This window comes from Pecten maximus, chromosome 5 (genome assembly GCF_902652985.1).
Source record: "Pecten maximus chromosome 5, xPecMax1.1, whole genome shotgun sequence".
Taxonomy (NCBI): domain Eukaryota; kingdom Metazoa; phylum Mollusca; class Bivalvia; order Pectinida; family Pectinidae; genus Pecten; species Pecten maximus.
The window spans coordinates 13811971-13834073 of NC_047019.1; the positions used below are offsets into that span (position 1 = coordinate 13811971).

The window sequence follows — 22103 nt, forward strand, 5'->3', positions numbered from 1 at the left end:
ATTAATATAAAATTAATTTGATTCAGCATGGCAAATTTAAACACAAGTGAAAAATAAGGGCAAGTGTAAACAATTTGTGTACCTAAATCTATGTACAAAGAGAAGAAGGTCAGAAATTTGTTCATTCAATGCATTTTCGTTTCTTTGCGAGAACTGACCGTTGAGCGGCCTTGTTAAGTGAGTCAAAGTACACCCACATAGCCTTCTGGGACGGTTCGCCTACAAACTGCACCAGGTATTCACGATTAGATCCACTTCCACGCTGGGCAAGAACTCGACGGATTTTATAATATACATCCTCAGACGCACTTGAGGTATTAGAACAAGATAACATGACAGGGTCTAAATGTTCTTCGGTGCGAAATCGTAAAGGCTTACGGATGTGACGAGTCGGACGAGCAGGTGGTATTGGTACAACAAATGTAAGATTACTGTCAGAATCAGTGACCGGTGACAGGGTTTGTGGAGGGGAATCAGCCTGTTCCTTCCTATCCACTGAATTGTCCTCAGCAGAAACACGGCCAGATGACAAAGTATCAGTCTGGGAGTCATCTTGAACCATGTTGGCTTGAACGCCTACAGACACTTTGCAGGAAGTGATACACTTGAAGAAATTGGATGGTATGGGAGCGCGAACATGTGCTATCTTGAGACGATTTACATGCACAGGTCGATCAAGTTGTTTCCTCGTAGTGGGATCCTGTAACGTCATTAAGTGATCAGAATCTGCTGTTAGTATCACAAAAGGTCCTTTGTATATATTCTGAAGTTTCTGACCAGTACCCAAAGGTTCATGTCTCAAATAAACATAATCTCCAACATGAAAGTCTTGTCCTTGTCTTTTGACATTCGCCACCTCAACCATTTTAGACTGGGAATGGAGTATATGTTCCTTCATGTCCTCACGAATGACTTCAAGCCGAAGGTGGATTTGGTTAATATAAGCATGCATGTCCTTTGGTACACTTTTCAGGTCCGGCAATAAAACTGACAATGGAAAAGATGGTCGGTCACCGAAAACAACTTCAAAAGGTGAATACCCAGAACTGCTGTTCACAGATGCATTCATTGAAAACATGACTGCAGGAAGAATCTCCTCCCAGTTGTTTCGCTTGCTGTTCATGTAAGGTGTGAGCTTAGTGGCCAAAACACGATGAGTTCGTTCACAGGCGCCCATACAATGATGCGCGTAACTTGGGGTAAAGTTTTGTTGAACATTCAAGAGACGACAAGTTTCCTGCGTAGCTTTGGCAATAAATTCAGATCCTTGATCCGAAACGAGAGTGTTACATATACCAAACATACAGACTAGCTGGAAGATAGCTTCCCCGACGGAAAGGGCATCACTAGTAGCGATAGGCACTGCAAACACGTATTTGGAAAACAAGTCTATAGCAGTGAATATATACGACTTGCCTGAGGCAGTAATGGGCAAAGGTCCATAGAGGTCTACTTCCCAAACCTCAAATGGCCGGTGTGGTGTCGGAAACGCAGTGATGGCATGTCCGTGTGGTACAGACGGCACTTTCCTTTGTTGGCAATCTGGGCAAGAACGTACGTAGTCTGACACAATGGTTGATAAGCCTGGGAAAAAATAATGCTCACGGATACGATCCATGGTCTCCTGTATTCCACAATGTCCACTAATAACAGAGTCGTGGTAAATTTGTAGGACAGTAGGTACTAAAGTGGTGGGTTAAGCCAACTGATAATGTTTTAGTGACATCAAACGTTTTGACTTTGCTACACGCGAATGAAAAAGCATCCGGTTGATCAAAACATAATCTGCACTCTCAAGAATGATTTTCCTTGCAGCTTTCTGAGAATTGGGTAGTTCCCCTTGGGTTAAATAGTCAATCATTGGTTGGAAGGTATCATCCTGATGTTGCATCTTGATAACATCCTCAACCCCTATATTAGACACTTTGAAGAAATCACTCTGAGATTCTAAACCGTAGGTGGCTGCTTCATTAGTAGAATCTGAGGTGCTGGTAGGGCTCAGGTAGTAAAATGTCCGACAGTGTGACATCAGGTGGTACTGGAGAATCCATAAGAGAAACCATACCGTCATTTTCAGTGAAAGTGCTAGAATCAATGTCTGTGTCTTGTATGTAAGGGTTTACTTTAATGTCTGAATCAATATCCGTAGACACGAGAGTTGTAGCACCAGTACTGTCCACATCAGTAAGAACAAAATAAGCGTCGTCCGCAGGAGAAACGGTAGTATCCTGTGCAACAGTATCTACTACACTGTCTAGTATTGCTTGTGTAATGTCTGCTTCAATCCTATTCAAGCTTTCGGTCACTAAAATGTCCAAACAGCTGTCCTCTGCTGGTGCGAACAGATGATCCACATGGTCAATGGTAGATAAATCCTCCGTACTGTGAGGAGAAATGGGATCAGTCACAGGTCCCTGAAATGAGACCTTATCAGAAACACCGGGCGTGCAATCAGGTAAGCATGAGGCTTTTGTTGGTGGTGTATAGGTAGCAGTATAAGAATTGGGCGACTTTCGTTTATGAACAGCCATGATTCGCTTTTTCCTTTGTGGTACACCCTTGACAGCAATATCACCATCGTCAGTGTCCGCATCATAAGCATCACTACAAACAATGTCTGACCGTAAGACAGAGGAGGGAATCATACACATGTTATTCACAATAATGTCATTGTCACTACTATCGGAATGAATGAGAGAACTTAATTTCTGTCCATTAGGGAGGGTGACCCCAACAGCATGAACATCCTCGATGAAAGGAAAATTCAAATCCTCCTCCGCTGGACTGGAATCTATAACTCCATGAGGATAAGGGTGGCATCGCGATAACGCGTCAAGCACTACCATATGGCGAGCAGGTTTGTATTCAATACTAATGTCAAATTGCTGAAGGATGGCGAGCCATCGTTCATAGATCGCCCCACGAAGCTGCTTCTGGAATAAAGGCTGTAAAGCTTGGTGGTCACACTCGACTACAAAATGTGTACCACGTAGATAATGCGCGCAATCCAAAACACTGTACACCATGCCCAATAATTCTAATTTTGTTGGTCCATACGTCTGTTGATAAGTATTCAAACCTTTGGAGCCAAATCTGACTACTCGATGCACGCCATCTGGATGAATTTGATATAGCATATAGCCAATGCCCCGACAAGATGTGTCCACTGCTACACGAAATTCGATATCATAGCGAGGAAATGCTAATGCTTCTGACTCCAAAAGCGCCGTTTTAAGTTTCTGAAATGCGCGATCATTTTCTGAAGTCCAACAGAAACGAACACCTTTCTTCAACAGTTGGGTAAGTGGAAATGACGTTTCGCTAAACCGAGGTATACATTTTCTGAACCAATTCATGAGACCCATCGCACGGCGTAACTCCTTCTGACTAGTAGGTGCAGGAAAGTTCTGAACAGCGTCCACACGGTCAGCAGGTGGACGGATACCAGCACATGAAATTTCATGACCGAGAAAAGTACATGTCGACTTCGCGAACGAACACTTCTTGGGGCCTAGCTTCAGACCAGCTGCCCGAAGACGACTAAACACTTCCTCAATATCTGCCATGTGCTGATCGAAAGTGTGCAAGCAAATTAGAATATCGTCCAAATAACACAAGACTGATTTGAAGGTTAAACCGTGCAGTACTTTGTCCATAAGTAACTGGAAGCTGTTGGGAGATGTGCTCAACCCCATAGGTAGGCGTAAAAATTTGTAGCTACCAAAGCAAGTGTTGAATGCTGTATACTTTGTAGAGTCTTTCTCTATCCCCATCTGAAAAAAGCCAGAACTCATATCAACAGAGGTGATGTAATTTGGGTTTTGACGATCAAATGATTCAGTCAGTTCCTGAAGGTTTGGTATCGTGTAGCGAAATGGTTCAGTTTGTGAATTCAAGTAGCGAAAATCGCAACAGAATCTGTAAGATGACGATGGCTGAGTGGAGTTATCACCAGACTTCCGTTTTGAAACAAGCACAATAGGGCTAGATATTGGTACATCCTCCTTTTCATCAAGAGGTGCTATAATACCCTGGTTTAGGAGATTAGTCAATTGAACACGCAAAACATCACGTTTGTCCGGAGATAGTCTATACGGTTTGTGATACTTAGGTTTGGCATCAGCTTTCAAGTTAATACGATGCTCCACCACTGTAGTAAACCCTAAAGAAGGATTTTCATCCGTTACGTATACGTCACGATTCCTATACACACACTGTTTAAGACTGTTGAGTTGGTCTAGTGATAAATTGTCATTGTTCATATCAAAGTAAGAGATAAATTTCAAAAATGGTTTTCTATCACTTGGCTCTGTAACAACATTGTGTGTAGTACTACATACAGTATCATGTTCAACAAAACTATGATTAGTAGGGTCAATGTTATCTAAAAAGTCACAGACAACATTGTTGTCAACATCACTGGCAACATGACAGACTACATTTTGAGAACTGTTTGCTTTGACATTTGGAAAAACATGTGTGTCAACATTCTTGGCAATATTATTTACAACATTATCCAAAACATCACAGACAACATTGCTGGCAACATCATTGGCAACATGACTGACTACTTTTTGAGAATTCTTTGTGTTAACATTTGTGACATCATTTGTAGCAATATTACTGGCAACATTATGAACAACATGTTGAGAAGTACTGGTATTATCATCAGAAACAACATTAGAGGCAACATTCCTAGTAAAATTTTTGACAACATTGTTAGAAACACCAGTGTTATTGTCAGTGATATCAACCTTTGTAACTACATCAGAGGTAGTACCTGTGACATCTTTCCCAGTAAGAGGTAATGAAAAATTGTGAACATCAAAATCAAAAGTCTCAGAAACAGCATTCTTAATACAGGTACTACTACTAGCAGACACATGTTTATGTACAAGATCATCATTGTAGGCATCATCGTTGTCAACATTGTAACCTACATCAGAGGTAACATTCTTATCATTGTAGGCATCATCTTTGTCAACATTGTAACCTACATCAGAGGTAACATTCTTATCATTGTAGGCATCATCTTTGTCAACATTGTAACCTACATCAGAGGTTACATTCTTATCATTGTAGGCATCATCTTTGTCAACATTGTAACCTACATCAGAGGTAACATTCTTATCATTGTAGGCATCATCTTTGTCAACATTGTAACCTACATCAGAGGTAACATTCTTATCATTGTAGGCATCATCTTTGTCAACATTGTAACCTACATCAGAGGTAACATTCTTATCATTGTAGGCATCATCTTTGTCAACATTGTAACCTACATCAGAGGTAACATTCTTATCATTGTAGGCATCATCTTTGTCAACATTGTAACCTACATCAGAGGTAACATTCTTATCATTGTAGGCATCATCTTTGTCAACATTGTAACCTACATCAGAGGTAACATTATTAAAAGACATATTGTTACATGTTGAAATACTAGCAAAATTTGGCATACGCTAAAAAAACCGATATACGGTATTAATGAAAACTTTGGTATGTCACAGCCTGGGAAAAGAAAGCAAAGTACTACTTACAGAAGATAATGTCAAACCCTTAAGCCAAATACGAAGTCGAGCCAAGGGAGACATTAGATAAAACAGGGTTGTTTAGATAGAAAAGCAGATATTAAATTATGGACTAAACATGGGAACAGCAGGTACGATTCGCACGCTTCCCTCGGAGGTCCCGAAGGTTTAAGATTGTAACAGTACAGGACGCAATGACGCAACCGTTCTCGTGGTGTATCCTTGAATCATTGTATCGATATCTTCCATTTATATTGTCGCATTTTCGCTTAACTTATCAGTTTATTTAAGACAAATACACTAAAACCTTATCGGAAGAGACAATTACAATACCTTTTAATATCGCAAACTCTCTCTCCATTTAAACGTTATGCTAAGGGAAACAACCCTTACATTACTTGATCGTTTTAAAACATCGTTCATGGACAGATGTCTTCTTATGCTTTTCAATCACATGGACTTGGTAGAAATTCCCAGCCCTCTTAGCTTGTACACGGTGAAACCACGAACTTTGCTTACGCCATTTTTTTAAATCCGTGTCCTAATGGCTAATATTGTATGCAACACCAGTCGCTATTTCGTTGACAGCTAATGCAAACGAAGAATAAATATCAAGTGTTGTAAGTTAAAACTTGCGAGTAAAACTATGTCCCTAGGAAATTCTTTTCTTCTTTATACAGAGTTCTCATGAAAAGAATGTCCAATTTTGCAGTTTGTCAATTATGTTTAGATATTCGATTGCCGTAAATTTGCTTATCCGTTTTGTGTGTTGGTTTTGATAAATGCCAGTAAGTTAGTACTGAGGACAAAAACAAAATGGTCCACTTTTTTCTCAACCATGATTACAGAACATGGGTCACTAGTCACTGAATTGGAAAAACTACGCATGCTCAATGTTCGTCAACTTCGCCTAAATCAAGCTTTCAACATATATATCATATAATAAATCTGTATATATAATATTTCTTGTTAAAGCTATAAATAGCTAAATTAAGAAAGATAAGAGAGCGCAACACAAATTTTAAGGACAATCCCAAGACTAAAAACAGACAGCTAGAGTAACATAGATAAACATTTTATCGCCTTAGATAGGTGCCTACTGAATGGCACTTATACAAGGTATTTTCAAATTCGAAGGCAATGGATGTTTGTATTTATTGTAGAGATGTCGTTATTAGACTGTTCCGAAATGTCTGTCCAACGGTTTTGTACATTGTGCAAGAAAGGCATAGTAAAGGAATACATGCTTTCAATGTCAAAATTATTCACGGGTTCCAAAAACAGGCAACCATTTTTAATCTAAACATTATCATCACTATATAAAGGAATTAGATATTTTACAAACGTCACGAAAAAGAAAAATCATTTGCTTTAAATGCCACGTCTAAACGAATAATCATAGAAACCGAAGTCTTGAGATTTCATTGCTTTACATGGCAACTGACACACTGATATGCTATATAAGCATATAGACCTATAACTCCTGTATCGAATTGGTATACTTAGAAAATAATATGCTTAATTTATTGTTATTTACTATATATCAGCATGCATGCATTATGTATATTAGGCACACGCCACGGTCTCGGTGAGAAAGCAAGCCCAGCTGTTTGGTACAGTCGTCCTGAAATATGACCCCGTACGTATATATATAACATATAACAACAACAACAACAACAACAATAACAACAAACATAATATTTGCAGTGAAACACATTCGTTGTAAGGTTTCCCATTCACTTAGACTATAAATAAAATAAAAATGTCTCGAGATGTTTGAGAAGTGTCTCTTTTATCAGTTAGATATATATATATAGCATTTAAATACAAAATACAAGAAGATTTTTTAGGGTCGCATGTTACAACAATAAAAAAAAAATGCTCTGTTAGTTATAGTTATCATTGCGACACATCCGCAGGAAAAACGTACTTCCGTTTATGTTAGCATACTTCTATAATTGTTTAATTCAGTGTGTTAAATAATACGTAATGTCGTTCCATTTTTATCTCCAACCCACGTCCACAATCTATATTTACATTCCCACTGGCATATATATAGTTATCAGTACTGTTCATAGGAACACAAACCTCGGCGTTACCAAGACATTGTAATCTGCCGAGTCAATGACCTTGCCCTCTGTGTAATACAATGTGTACACACATATGACTTCCACTCATTTCATAGAGATCTCTCGCCACGCGTGCATCTACAAAGCTCAGACGGACATTTTGCAAAGATGCCTGGAAAAGGTAGGTATATATTTACATTTTATGAAACATTTGATTCAGTATGAAGCGTTGGCGTGTGGATGTTTTTGGCAGTACATAGAATCTTTGCAATTTCAGCATATATCTCAAGCTAAGTGTTTAGCAATGTTTACTTTATTTTATTCAAAGAAGATATTTACTGAAAACTGGAAAAAATATCATAGATTTCATATAGTTTGTCAGCATGATTGTGAAGACTGCGATAATTGTATTCATAAGTTTGTTGAAATTGTATTAAAATGCATATGGGTTGTTTTCTCCAGTTATATCTGAATGCTGGCTCGTGGAAATGCAGTAGAAATAGAAAGTTCCATGTGATGGTACTGTAATCTAACACCGTTAAAGACTTTTTGAACGAACACAATTTGACAAAGTTCCCACGAGACTCTGATATATTTGATGACACAATCGATCGTAAATTATTGAGCCTCATGCCGAACAGTCATGATAATCGAGATACCCCTGTCGTTACAAAACAAAAACAAAAACAAACAAAAACAAACAAACAAACAAAACGAAAAGAAAATCTGGTCCATTCTCTGTCCCCACAGGTAGATGGACGTTTCGGCCCGGCCCTTGACCCCAAAAACAGTTCGCTTCTTTACATTGACACCATTCATCGGAATAGAACATGATTCTCTAAATCAGCGAATTATACAAGTTTTTATCATTCCGTGACGCATTAAATATATATACTTGACAAATTAATCGAAATTAAGAAGATGAAATGGCCTGATAAATGATTTGACTACTGATAACAAAACATGGTTTGAGTGGCTCGGTATAGTATGGTAGCTCGTTAGGGCCAAGTATCAAATCTCGCATTCTCGCACTCTCGACCTTAGGTCGCCGTCGCGTTTCCGCATTCTCGCCGTCGAGTTTTCGCATTCTCGCGTTTTCGACCTAAGAGATTAGGCCTTAACGGCCGCCCTCGCACTCTCGCTCCCTCGGGTAACGACATTCACTTATTTTCTGGAGGAACATATACTGTAAAAGTGGAAATGTTCGCGGCGTGGAAATTTTCGCTTATTTCGCGATCATTAAATCTCCGCGAAAATATCCACACGCGAATATAATAACACGTGAAAATATTGACACGCGTATATTTCAACCAAATAAACTAAATACACTAATATCCTAGACGCAAGTTCCTGGTATTAAACCATGTCGTCCGTGATGTGTAACCGTTGCCATGGTCGGTCATTTGTCTGAGACATGGCCATACAAATTTGAGTTATTAGTAAAATAATAGTATTTCATCTAATTTAATGTTGGTTGATCATTAAACTTTCTTCGTTTAATGATAATTACGATCGCTTCTACGTTACTGTTCAAATCAATCGCAAAGCTGGTCGGCCATTTTGTAGCTATAGTCCCCAAAACAGCACACGTTTCATTTGTAACAAAATAGATAAACTTGGTTGTATTAGAAATGTTAATGTTGAGTCTCCACGTGGTTATACGTTTTATTTAAATCAGACACTATCGATACTTAAATGTAATGAATGGTCCGTTTAATATATTGAAAATACGAAACGGCTACTGTAGAAAAAAAGGTCTATATATGTTGGTAAAATTAGGTCAGAACATCAATATGTCTGCTTTTAAATGGTCAAGTCGTATTTAATGACTACCAAACTTATTTGATACCTGCAAAATTAGCTATCGCTAATTGGGACACCTGTGGTTGTTTTGACTAGACATGCATGCTTGTCACGTCACTCGGCATGACCGGACGTCCGATCCTTTCAACTTGACCGTGAGTGACGCCTTGCGTGGCCTGTCTACCTAGCTTGAGGGAGTCGGTTTACAGGTAATAGTTTGATTGGAAATAATTAAGAGGTGTTCAGTCGCTATTAAATAATCAAAATACTTAGTTAACACTGCATTCAAAAGTACATGGATGATCTCTTAATTTACCATACAGTACGAATACCGATAACGCATGTTATTTGTATATTTTCGGGGCCTAAAGTTGCAATCAGGTGTCTCGTACATGGTGTATTTTTTCACCGCTAAAATATCTTATATATTTTTTTTCTGTCACACAGACGTAAAGCAATGATCACACTTACAACCAATTGACCTAAACGTGTCTGTTGATCAAAGTTTGGTATATTTACTGGACTGATCGTCGCGAGCTTTCAATGGAGTTTGCCGAAAATGATCTTAGTTTATGTACATGGCCAATGACGTCGCAGCGCGAAAATATATTTTTATCATGACTGACAGCGCGAAAATATCCACACCGCGAACAGTTTGGAGATTGACTAAGCGAAAATTTCAACGCGCGAAAATATCCACTTTTACAGTATATGGATATGTGAGGAAGCGAGAATGCGAGGACGGCCGTTTAGGCCTAATCTCGCATTCTCGCACTCTCGACCTTAGGTCGAAAACGCGAGAATGCGAAATCGTGACGGCGAGAGTGAGATATTAATCTCGCGTTTTCGCCGTCACGTTTTCGCATTCTCGCGTTTCGCTCCCTCACCGTCGCGTTTTCGCATTCTCGTGTTTTCGACCTAAGGTCGAGAGTGCGAGAATGCGAGATTTAATACTTGGCCCTAACGAGCCACCATAGTATAGTTTATTGTAGTCTAGTTACTAACATCTGCTCCGTGTTGACCTTTACTCGGTATAGTTATTATACCTAAGAGGTGCACGTGTACTCAGAGTTATCATTTTGACCAGAGGAAAATGTCTGGGTTGGGTATTGATTTTATCCGGCCAGATCACAAAACAACATGTTATCATGACCTTTTTGTGAGTATGTAAATAATACACCTGGTTTGTCAACATAAGAGAGAGGTTTTCTAATTCACTACCGGACACGTTAAACATTATGATCGTGTGTATATGTGACAGGTGGTAGGAGGATGCGTTGAAAAAAGAGGACGGGCAAAGTCCAGATCTGTAATGTATTTGTGCCTATCGTGCACTGACCCTCATGATCCCAGGTCAAGGTCGAATGGTTTTCTACATGGTACGTAGGTATAGTGAAAAGCGCTACCAAAAAAAAAACCCAATAAATATCGAATTTCATACTTGTTTGATATAAGTACCAAAGCATTGACATTATTATATTCAATTTATGTTTTATAAACAAGGGATATGGTCTCATATTACCTGTTTCCCGGGCAAAAGATCTTAACTCGTATTACACATAGCATCATATCAAATATCGTATCCCACATGAAATCAGATCTCGTATTACATATAACATCATATATTTCTTACATAAAATATTAGATATCGTATTACATATAACATCATATATTTATTACATAAAACATTAGATATCGTATCACACATAACATCATATATAGTATTACAAATAACATCATATCAAATATCGTATCCCACATGAAATCAGATCTCGTATTACATATAACATCATATATTTCTTACATAAAACATTAGATATCGTATTACATATAACATCATATATTTATTACATAAAACATTAGATATCGTATCACACATAACATCATATATAGTATTACACATAACATCATATCAAATATCGTATCCCACATGAAATCAGATCTCGTATTACATATAACATCATATATTTCTTACATAAAACATAAGATATCGTATTACATACATGTATAACATCATATATTTATTACATAAAACATTAGATATCGTATCACACATAACATCATATATAGTATTACACATAACATCATATCAAATATCGTATCCCACATGAAATCAGATCTCGTATTACATATAACATGATACATCATATATAGTATTACACATAACATCATATCAAATATCGTATCCCTCATGAAATCAGATCTCGTATTACACATAACACCTTATCTCCTATCACATCTCGTATTACAATAAGTCATATAACATCATATCTCGTATTACATATAACATATCTCGTATTACATATATTATCATATCTCGTATTACATATAACATCATATCTCGTATTACATGACATCATATCTCGTATTACAATAAGTCATATAACATCATATCTCGTATTACATATAACATATCTCGTATTACATATATTATCAGATCTCGTAGCACATATAACATCATATCTCGTATTACATATGACATCATATCTTGTATTACACAAAACATTATATATCGTATAACATAACATCAGATATAGTTTTACATATAACATGATATCTCGTATTATATATAACATCATATCTCGTATTACAATTAGTCATATAACATCATTTCTCGTTTTACATATAACATCATATCTTGTATTACATATAACATTATATCTCGTATTACATATAACATCATATCTCGTATTACATATAACATCATATCTCGTATTACACATAACATAATATCTCGTATTACATATAACATCATATCTCGTATAATATATATTATCATATCTAGTATTACATATAACATCATATCTCGTATTTCATATAACATCATATCTCGTATTACATATAACATCATATATCGTATTACATATAACATCATATCTCATATTACACATAACATCATATCTCGTATTACACATAACATCATATCTCGTATTACATATAACATCATATCTCGTATTACATATAACATCATATCTCGTATTAAATATAACATCAAATCTCCTATCACATATAACATCATAATAATTATATCGTATTACAATTAGTCATATAACATCATATCTCGTATTACATATAACATCATATCTCGTATTACACATAACATCATATCTCGTATCACACATAACATCATATCTCGTATCACATATAACACCAGATGTCATCTCGCTTGACGGCGTCGCGGAAATGATGACACACAGTCTAGTTTGCAATTGTTTTTGTCATAATTTATTTGATACAGATTTCTATCAATTAAATACCTTGAAAAAATATTTGTCATGATTAGCATAATCTTTTGTTCAAAAAATATTTTCGGTCTTCACAGATAGATTAATGTTGTATGTATCTTGATTTATATGATAAAAAACAAACAATGTATAATGATCCATGCAATGAGTCTTTATCTGATAAATGAATTGAGGTCTGGAAAATAAATATCCAGATAAGTTAAGTGAATAAGATAAAGGTACACGTAGTAGCTCGATAGTTAATGGTAGAATACCTTAGACGACATTTCGGCCTAGTGAATCTGTATACACGACGAGTCCGTTGACCTCAGTGTAGTTGTTTTTACAGTTCTGCACTACCTGGGACTTTTAAACTCGGTTATTGTGACAAACAGATAATGATAACAACGTCCAGTTATATAGATTCTCGGTAAAGGTGTCAGAGTAAGACAATCCTTAAACAAGAGGCACGGGGGGCATTGTTCCTCTGGATATTTTCAGAGATCATGGCAAAGCATCCTTATTTAAGTTATGCAACACATATTTTCCCTTTTTGAGACCCGACTCTCAGTTCTATACCTTTCTATTTCTTTTATTATTTAACGTTTTTGGTTCTAACATGATTAAAATCGATTCTGTAATGTTGACATTCCCTACTGGACCAGGCTCTCTGTCTCGGGTTGAGGGAGTTTAGACAAAATTCAGCTCCCTTCGCCAAAGGATGTTGCAGACCAAATTTTGGTGTGTTCTGCTCAGGTGTATGTCAGTGAGAAAACCTATAATTGCAGTCATTCGTCTGAAGACTGTGCATGGCGTAGGCATAACTCGTAAGGGCGGTTTATGAGTTCGTGATTACAAAAAGACTGTATCTAATACATGTATAATCTCAACTTTAAATAAAACGAAAACTCCAATTCAAATAATGGCTGCTCCCTCAATATGTGGATGCGTGTTCGAATGCATATCTGTGCACCTCTTCCATGACACATATCGACTTGTCGCCATGCTGATATTCTTACCAAGGAAGACAGCATTTTAGTTGCCGTTTTCCCATGCTGAACACAAGCCACCTGCCAGTATGTATCGAGTGATTCCGGCTTAAGGATTACCTAGATAAATGTTTAACCAGTAATGCTGAATTTCATATTCGTTTGTACTTAACATTCTTACCAGAGATCGGTGCTCGCCAGTTTCTCTGTATAGTGTATCATTACTGAGTATGATGTAAAAACGCTGTGTTTTGCCATCGAATGATATAGATTTAAAGTACTGCAACGAACTAGTAAAATGTGTATTGTGGTCATTTGCTTTATTTTTGCTGGATTTAAAATAATCATAGCATATAATACACTATATTTAATTTTTCATGTTTAAGATTGACCCAAAAAATTACCATTATAGAGACATAAACACTTTAACCTTTAAATTTGAATCTTTTTATTCCAAGATATTGTTGTATGAAATATCCTTAATACCAGGTAAAATGCGTAAAATGAGTAATTTGATATATAGTTGAGACTATTTGATTTCAATGGTACATGTTTACTCTACAATGTCATAATGTAGGTCCAAAATTTCATCATGTGCATAATATATCAAATTTGATATTTCTTCTCTGTTGAAAATTATTATTTTTTTTTTTTTTTAAGTGTATTTTAGCATGCACGTGTATTTTTTGTGATAGGTACAATGTTTGTTCTCCTTGGTCCCACTCCTTTAGACGAAATGCGCTTAGTCATTTATAACTAAAAACGCTTAAGCTCACGGGTCCTTCAGACCAGGTAAGCTAGACAAACGTGACTTTAAAAAGGACGTTGGTATATTTGGGTTATCAGACATTGAGATTTACTACATACTAACATCTGATGGTGTGTACCTGTAACAGGTGGTAAGAAGTGTTGAGAACTAAAGACGGTCGTACAATAAAATGTGTTGTGCGACCCTGCTACTTTTGTTATTGTATGTACACTGACCAACCAGCATGGTGTTGGGGTATGGTCAATAGAACTTTCTCAAATCTTATTATTATTGATCTTTATGTTTGTACAGTGTTTTTTCTTTGGTCCTTGCTGTGCTTGTATTACTTTCACTTTAGTCAAGGTCAAATGTAATAAGGTTCACACTTGTCAATTTCTTTCTCTTACAGTTGTTATTGTACATGTGTATATTGTCGTGAATTAGGATTTATGGCGAGTGTTGGCAGATATGAAGCCCGTCATAAATTTACAATGTCACCAAGATAAAATTTAGTATCGTATTACTGACAAACATTACATAACAGAATGACGAAATAAAAGCCTGTAGTGCAGATATGAAACGTTGAAATGTAATGTCATAAAATCAGGATGGTGGTGTAGGGGCAAGGTCAAAGGCCAAATTCGTTAGGGTCACATTTAATTCCGGTATGTTCTTAATTGCTACTACTTAGCATTATGCTTCATTATGTGATCACTGGTTTTTGTTGTCATCGTCCTAGTTCTTATTTTGAGAATATGACATAATCCGGATTGGACATAGATTTTAATGGCGGGGGTCGTCGTTGAAACAGAAGATGCTTATCCTTCGGAACATCTGGTCTTGTACTTTTCTAAGGGATCTCCATGGAAGTCTATACTTATCCATATTTTGGCCTCGTTTTATCGGGTTTAATTTAGAATTACGGGTTAATCTACATATCGGTATTCACGCTTTGTTTTTGCATGATGTGTTGTAGACACAGATTCAGCAAATTGACAATGGCTGTGGCTTCTTTACAGGATTGCTGGAACGTCTTGAAAATGGCGGCAGTGTACTTATCGCAGAAGGCTACTTGTGGGAGTTTGAGAGAAGAGGCTATATACAACAGGGAGCACATGTACCGGAAGTTGTCCTAGAACATCCGGAACTGGTCAAGACAATGCATGAGGAGTTTGTCCATGCTGGTACTGACGTGTGTGAAGCATTCACGGTAGGTCATATTGGTATTTTATCACGAGACAAATAAACCTAGATTCCATCGATTCTGCTTCAAAGACAAAACTTAACATCATTATAGACTCACACATGTATTTTTTGTTTTATGTTCTGTTCTGATATTTGGATATTGTAGTACTATGGCAACAGGGAAAAACTGAGATTTATAGGGCGTGAGGACGACCTTGAGAAACTGAACAGAGTGGCTTTGAGGATGGCACGAGAAGTCGCAGATAAGACTGGAACACTGATGGCCGGAGGGATCTGCAACACGGGTGTTTACCAGCCAGACCAACCCGAGACACACGAGCAAGTCAGGGCCATGTATAAGGTAGATTCATTAGGAAGTCTGATTCGTATATTTTATGACAGTGGGCTTTCTACTTTAAACACTATTCTACATGGAAATGAAGATGTCTAGTACGAATTATATCAACTTTTCTGACATAACAGATATTTCCAAACGGGGTATAAGCAAAGAAATTGAAACAAGAATCCACGGGAACTTGAATAAAGAGGGGGGAAACTTTACTTCTATATAAAATACCGGTGTAGGTTTTTATTGTCATACTACATTGAAAACATTTCGTTTTTAACATACAGTTCCAAAATTTGTTATGCAGGCTATTATCACAGGATAGTAAATACAAAGAAAAGACAAGTTGTAGTAATAAATCTGCAGATATATTCAGTTTTAATTCTTGATAAAACTCCTTGTGAACAGTCTAATATTTCTAAAAAAAACAAACGGCTGGTAGAAACGGAAAGTTTACTCTATAGACCGATATACCACGTAACACAGGTCGAAATAAACATACTTATAAAAGAAGGAATAAAAGTAGATAGATGTGGGATTACAACTAATAGTCGTAGGTTTCCGATATTAAAAAACAGTAATAGTATTGTATGTTATATCAAAATGACTCTTTTTTAATAAACAGAAAGTGAAATTTGAAACAAAAAACTGACGCATACAACATTTGAAAATTACATTTATTGAGAAAACGCCAGGTAAAGTTTTGTATACAATAAACGTTTGAGGAGGCGTTACATGTACGTATCACTACCTCATTTTGAATAAAGAAAATTACTGGCAAGACTAAGCAACCATAACTTGAGGTTGAAGTGAGTAGGACTCAAAAGTTCCCTCGACAACTCCAGCGTTGTTTATTTTGTAATACTTTGGAAAAATATAAAATAAAATCATCTGTAGGAGCAGATTTTCTGGACATTTACGCGAGGGGGATTTAAAAAAAAAAGTTCTTGTGATCGCGAAGATTCACCCACTCGTATTAAATTTGCGTTATCTCGAGCTACAAACGAAGGTGGATCAATTGCGAAAATTACCCCCACGCGTAAAATTTTCATATCAAAATCGCGAAAATTACCCTCCTTGAAAAGAACCACGTTTACAGTAAATAAACCCAGCACTGAGGAACTTCAATAATCTAATGTGTGTGTTGTTTTCAAATTCTTTCCAACCTGCGTAGGACAAGGGCCTTTTTTTACCAAAAAGTCATCTGAACTGAGGAAGTCAGGCATGCAGAATATATAAGCTGCATATAACATGTTAATTAATGGCCGTTAAATTCTTTGTACATTTTGATATATATTTTGTTATAGATATCAATTTGCTATTGATTCTATTGTTTGGATAAAACAATGCAAAAAACGTTGATTGATTTACTCTATTTGTCACTAATCTGCAGCTCAACACCTGTTTCGTTAATTACCTAGCGATTTCTGATAACGTCAGATCTCGAACAATTTCTAGCCGTGATGACTTTCAATTCCATATAGGCATTGATAGTAAATAAGACTTCAAAGGGTCTGAATCTAACAGTCGTATAAACGAATACAATCAGACTTTAATGAAGGGAACACGTGCGTTTCCTTTGGGTAGACATATATTTAGATTTCAAAGTGTAAACAAGCATCAGTTATAATGTTCAAATAATATATTACAGGTAAAATTAAACAACCCAAATCCCAATCCTGCATATTTAGTCTTATTGCAGTTATTGCTGGGGACTGTCGTCTTGGAACCTTGCAACCAAATTGAAACTAGTGATGTTGAATACCGTCCATATCATATATCCTCATATCAAGTCCAGAACTGACCTAAAATACGGCTGAGAGTAGCCGACTTGGAAATCTATGCATTGCTATATGCCATTAATTATAATTATTACGTAAGATGACGTGACGTCATTAAAGTATTGTTCATTTCACGTGATGTTTGTTGTGGTGGTTGTCGACCGGTGTAGTAGGAGGTAGAATAGCATTAATTTACGTCATAACAGGTCAATTTGTGTAACTTGTCTCGACCGGTGTAGTAGGAGGTAGAATAGCATTAATTTACGTCATAACAGGTCAATTTGTGTAACTTGTCATTGACTGGGCTTAAATCCGGGCCACGTGACTTGGTAAACAATGACATGATCAGACGAATCCTAGTCACAGAAACGTTAGTCTCGCCATTTGTTTATTTTAGGAACAAGTGGAGTGGGCGGTGGAGGAGGGGGCCGACTACATGATAGCTGAGACGATAGATTCCCTAGGGGAGGCCAAAATAGCCCTGGATGTCATTCAAAAATATGGCAAAGGTAGCTGAGTGTAGATACACCCATTTGTATCTATGGATGGGTGTCATGACAATACCATGCAGATCAAGAAAATTAAACTACATTGACCGTTTCAAACGTAAAGAGCGTTTTATGATTAAATTTTATATTAAAAGAAAGTGAAACATAATTGATAAATTGTATGATTTATGCAAAAATAGAATCTAGTTTTACCCTAAAATAGTACTTTTAAAAACTTCTTCCCCTACTAGAAATAAACCGCTATCCTTAGAATTTGTCTTTCGTGTCTTTCTGATGACCGACTTAGATTCTTTATCTTACTGAATGATTAAGGAATGAATATACAAATATAGGTATATTGTTGAAGTCTTTCTGATAAGTGCATTGATCTGACTGATGTATCCCGTTCTTTACTTTCATTTTATTGATGTTTGTATATATAGTTGATTGACTCGAAAGCCATTAAAGTAACAAAGGAACTTTAAATGTTCATTTCACCGTACAATATTTAGATTTGTCATTAGATATCGGATTCCTACAATCTCCATCATAACCACCTCTTTCTGATTTAGGGATGCCGGCGGTGGTTACCTTCGCGTGCTATGTCCCGGAGGAGACAACTGACGAGGTACCTATAGTGGAGGCGTGCCGTATAATCGAGGAGTTAGGTGCTGCCGTGGTTGGCCTCAACTGTGGGCGTGGCCCGAAAACCATGATTCCCCTTTTACGGGAGATCAGAAAAGTCTGCAAGGTAAAATAAACAAAACGAAAGTACAGTAAAATTATTTAACAGGATAGATGATGTGCGTATCATTAAAACATAAATGTATCGCTTAAGCCATATTCTTTAACCTATTTTAAATGTAAATACGGTAACGTAATAATATATACCGATGATTTTGTATCTCAATCGAGTTTGGTGGCTATCGGCATTGTTAACGAGTCAAGGTCAAAATCAACAAACTTCAAAGTAAACTACTTGCGTTAAGATCTCCAATGAACCTCTAACAAGGCATGGGAACCCATTAGGGGAAAAAACTAAACCAACACATTTTTAATGTCACGTGACATATAAATACATTGTATATCAATATGTAAACCGTGACTTGAAGTTCAGCCTTGGCGATAAGATATGAGCATTTAAATGCGATAAGTGTCCCCTTTCACCAACCCTACACTTGTTTCCATATGAGTATATCATGCAACTGTACCCATTCAACTTCCATCACTACTTTATATTTACATTTGCTCCACATTTCCCCATTGACACAATGCTAAGAGGCAGTTGCCACCATACGCCTATAACACCCAGTGTCTCATGCTATAACACCCTGTGGGCCACGTGACATTAAAAATGTGTTGGTTTAGTTTTTTCCCCTAATGGGTTCCCATGCCATTTGTCCACCACACATCTTGCTGCCATATCGACTATAACAACATAAAAACCACTGTTCATTGCTTAAATATAAGGATTTGGTAAATAAAGTATTGAAATCAGTATACATGTATTAAGGATATTTGATTAAATAGAGGGAGAGGCTAGGCTGTGTGGTAACTTCTAAAATCGGGACGTTATAGTTCAGTATGTACAATTTTATGTATTCCATATAGCTGTAGGGATCAATTTATTTGAAATAGCGACGCCATTACACAACATTCTGAACACAAATCTGTTGAAGTCCATGTATGTTATGATATTTTCAAGCGTGGTTATGTTTCTATGAATTATGTATATTAACAGCCGTAATTCATCGTAATTGTATGTTATGTTTGCAATTCAAAGTAATTTGCTATTGATTCTGTGGAATGTGTCATTAGGTATTTATGTGTAGAAGTAGTTGAAATCCCGTAGACAACTGGTTGTGTGCAGAATGTGTACCAGCATAATTATTATATTTGACAATTTAACGACATAGGGCATACCGTACCTGTATGCCTAAAAATCCATCTTTTCCGAACTCGTTATGGGTGCCGCCATTCTAAGATCCGTGCCCTTACCAATTACAAACAAAAAGCAGATAATTATAGTACAACTAAACTCCAACTCTCAACTAGGTACTGGGATTTATTGCAGTAGCAGCCTCACATGGAAGACGGTCAACCATGTTGCAATTTGTCTATGTGGCTTTTTTTGAAAAACAACAACTTTGTTAATCGAGATTGAACGTATCCTTTCGGTTATCATTATTTTCATTGTGTTCACAGGGACCAATAGCAGCACTTCCCGTGACGTATAGAACACGTGACAACTGTAAATCTTTCATGTCTCTGAAAGACCCGGACACAGGTAAAATATTTGCAATGTAAAAAGTCTGAAATAATATGGTAATTATGAGAAAATCCCAGGTAAGTTACAATGTGTGGGTTTGATACGTACACGACGTATTTCTTAGTATTCCTGTTATGTAGACATGATATTTGCAGTAAAACTTGGAAGCCGATTTGTTTTTCTGTATGACTAGTTATAGTTTCGTTATCGTGCAATATAATTATTTTCTGTATTATAGATAAATATGCATACCCGATAAATGTGGCAGCATGTCTGTGTAGTCGAGATGAAATCCGAGAGTTTGCCGAGGAAGCGAAGGCGATTGGTGTAAATTATATTGGGCTGTGCTGCGGGAATGCGGCCAACTACTTCCGGGAGTTGGCGGAAGTGTACGGACGAACGCCAGAAGCTTGCAGATATCGACCAAACATGACCTTTAATTACATATTCGGAGACACAGACAAAACTGACAAATATGACGCGAAGAAATTACGACAGTATATGGTGACAGGAAAAGATTAGGGTATACTGTATTGTCATTGGTTAGTGATTAATGACTTCAGTATTTGAAAAAGGAAGGAGAGATTATAGTTGATGTATGTGTATGAATGTGACGATTCATATTGCTGCAAATAGTGGCAAGAACAAAACAGGGAATTAATGAGCATTTGTTATAGGAAGATTTTCATTAATTATATATTTACACATTATAGGCCTAATGACATATCACCAGACCATAGATGCTGAAAGGTTGTTTACATGTCATGTTTACATTTCGCTATATGCAGCGAATTCCATTTCTACAAACGCTGGTAATTAACGAGCATTCCACAAAGTCAGAGGTTGATATATAGTGAGTGATACACATGGGAGATGTTTACATGTATAATAAGTCCGTTGTAGTTATTTATAAGTAGAACACTCGTCGTGTGTGTGATGTACGAGTTTCTCATGACACAGGAAACTATATCCAGATGTACAAATGTGTATGTACAGTGTTGAGTGTGTGCAGGGTATTGAACGGGAAATGTATTAACTAGTAGTGATTGTGTCTATTGTGATTCAAAGAAAATGCATTCGTTTTTGTATTAACATGTATATGGGGTATCAACAGCAATATAATTTATGTTACCATAAATATATGTGTAATCCACAATATGTCATACCGGTGCGACAGTTTAGTAAAGAACATCCACACCAGTAACTGTTTGTTAGCGTCATTTGTTATCGAGTTCTGTGTACGTTCGTATCTAATATCAATTTGTCCATAATTAATTTATTTTGCCATACATTTTGTAGTGTATTTTCTCAAAAGGACGTCAAACACAAACGTCCACAAGCAGTGTCTACCATCCGCAATCTCAAATGACAGTACAAAAGACACTCAAGACATTGTATAAATATTGTTGTTGAGAAGAATATGAACACACCCCTTAATGATAAAGATATACATGAATATTGCAGTATTTTCAGTTACTTGAATGCAGACATCTGTTATTACTAAGCTTAGCAGGAGAAGCTGCTCGCCGAGTCCATCAAACTGAAGGGAGCAAGCTTGATAAAAATAAGTCTAAGAGGACTAGAAAATAATATACGTAATTAAGATGTCAATATTGAAGCTTTGCAACAGCTGAAATACCCCCAAGGTTTTTAGACAAACGAATTATCGA

General features: G+C 36.7%; 1 protein-coding gene across 2 annotated transcripts; it reads left to right on the forward strand.

The window, feature by feature from the left end:
* The first annotated feature begins 7651 nt into the window (after nucleotides 1–7651).
* Nucleotides 7652–21637, forward strand: LOC117327227 (betaine--homocysteine S-methyltransferase 1-like). Of its 2 annotated transcripts, none has more exons than XM_033884109.1 (7): nucleotides 7652–7781; nucleotides 15341–15574; nucleotides 15716–15910; nucleotides 18074–18185; nucleotides 18737–18915; nucleotides 20370–20451; nucleotides 20672–21637. In XM_033884109.1, the coding sequence occupies exons 1-7, from the start codon at nucleotides 7695–7697 to the stop codon at nucleotides 20953–20955; spliced, it is 1173 nt and encodes a 390-aa protein (XP_033740000.1). In that variant the 5' UTR covers nucleotides 7652–7694; the 3' UTR covers nucleotides 20956–21637. The 2 variants fall into 2 exon arrangements, with proteins under 2 accessions (XP_033740000.1, XP_033740001.1); XM_033884110.1 differs by having other exon boundaries at nucleotides 7661–7781; nucleotides 15384–15574.
* The last annotated feature ends 466 nt before the right edge of the window (nucleotides 21638–22103 follow it).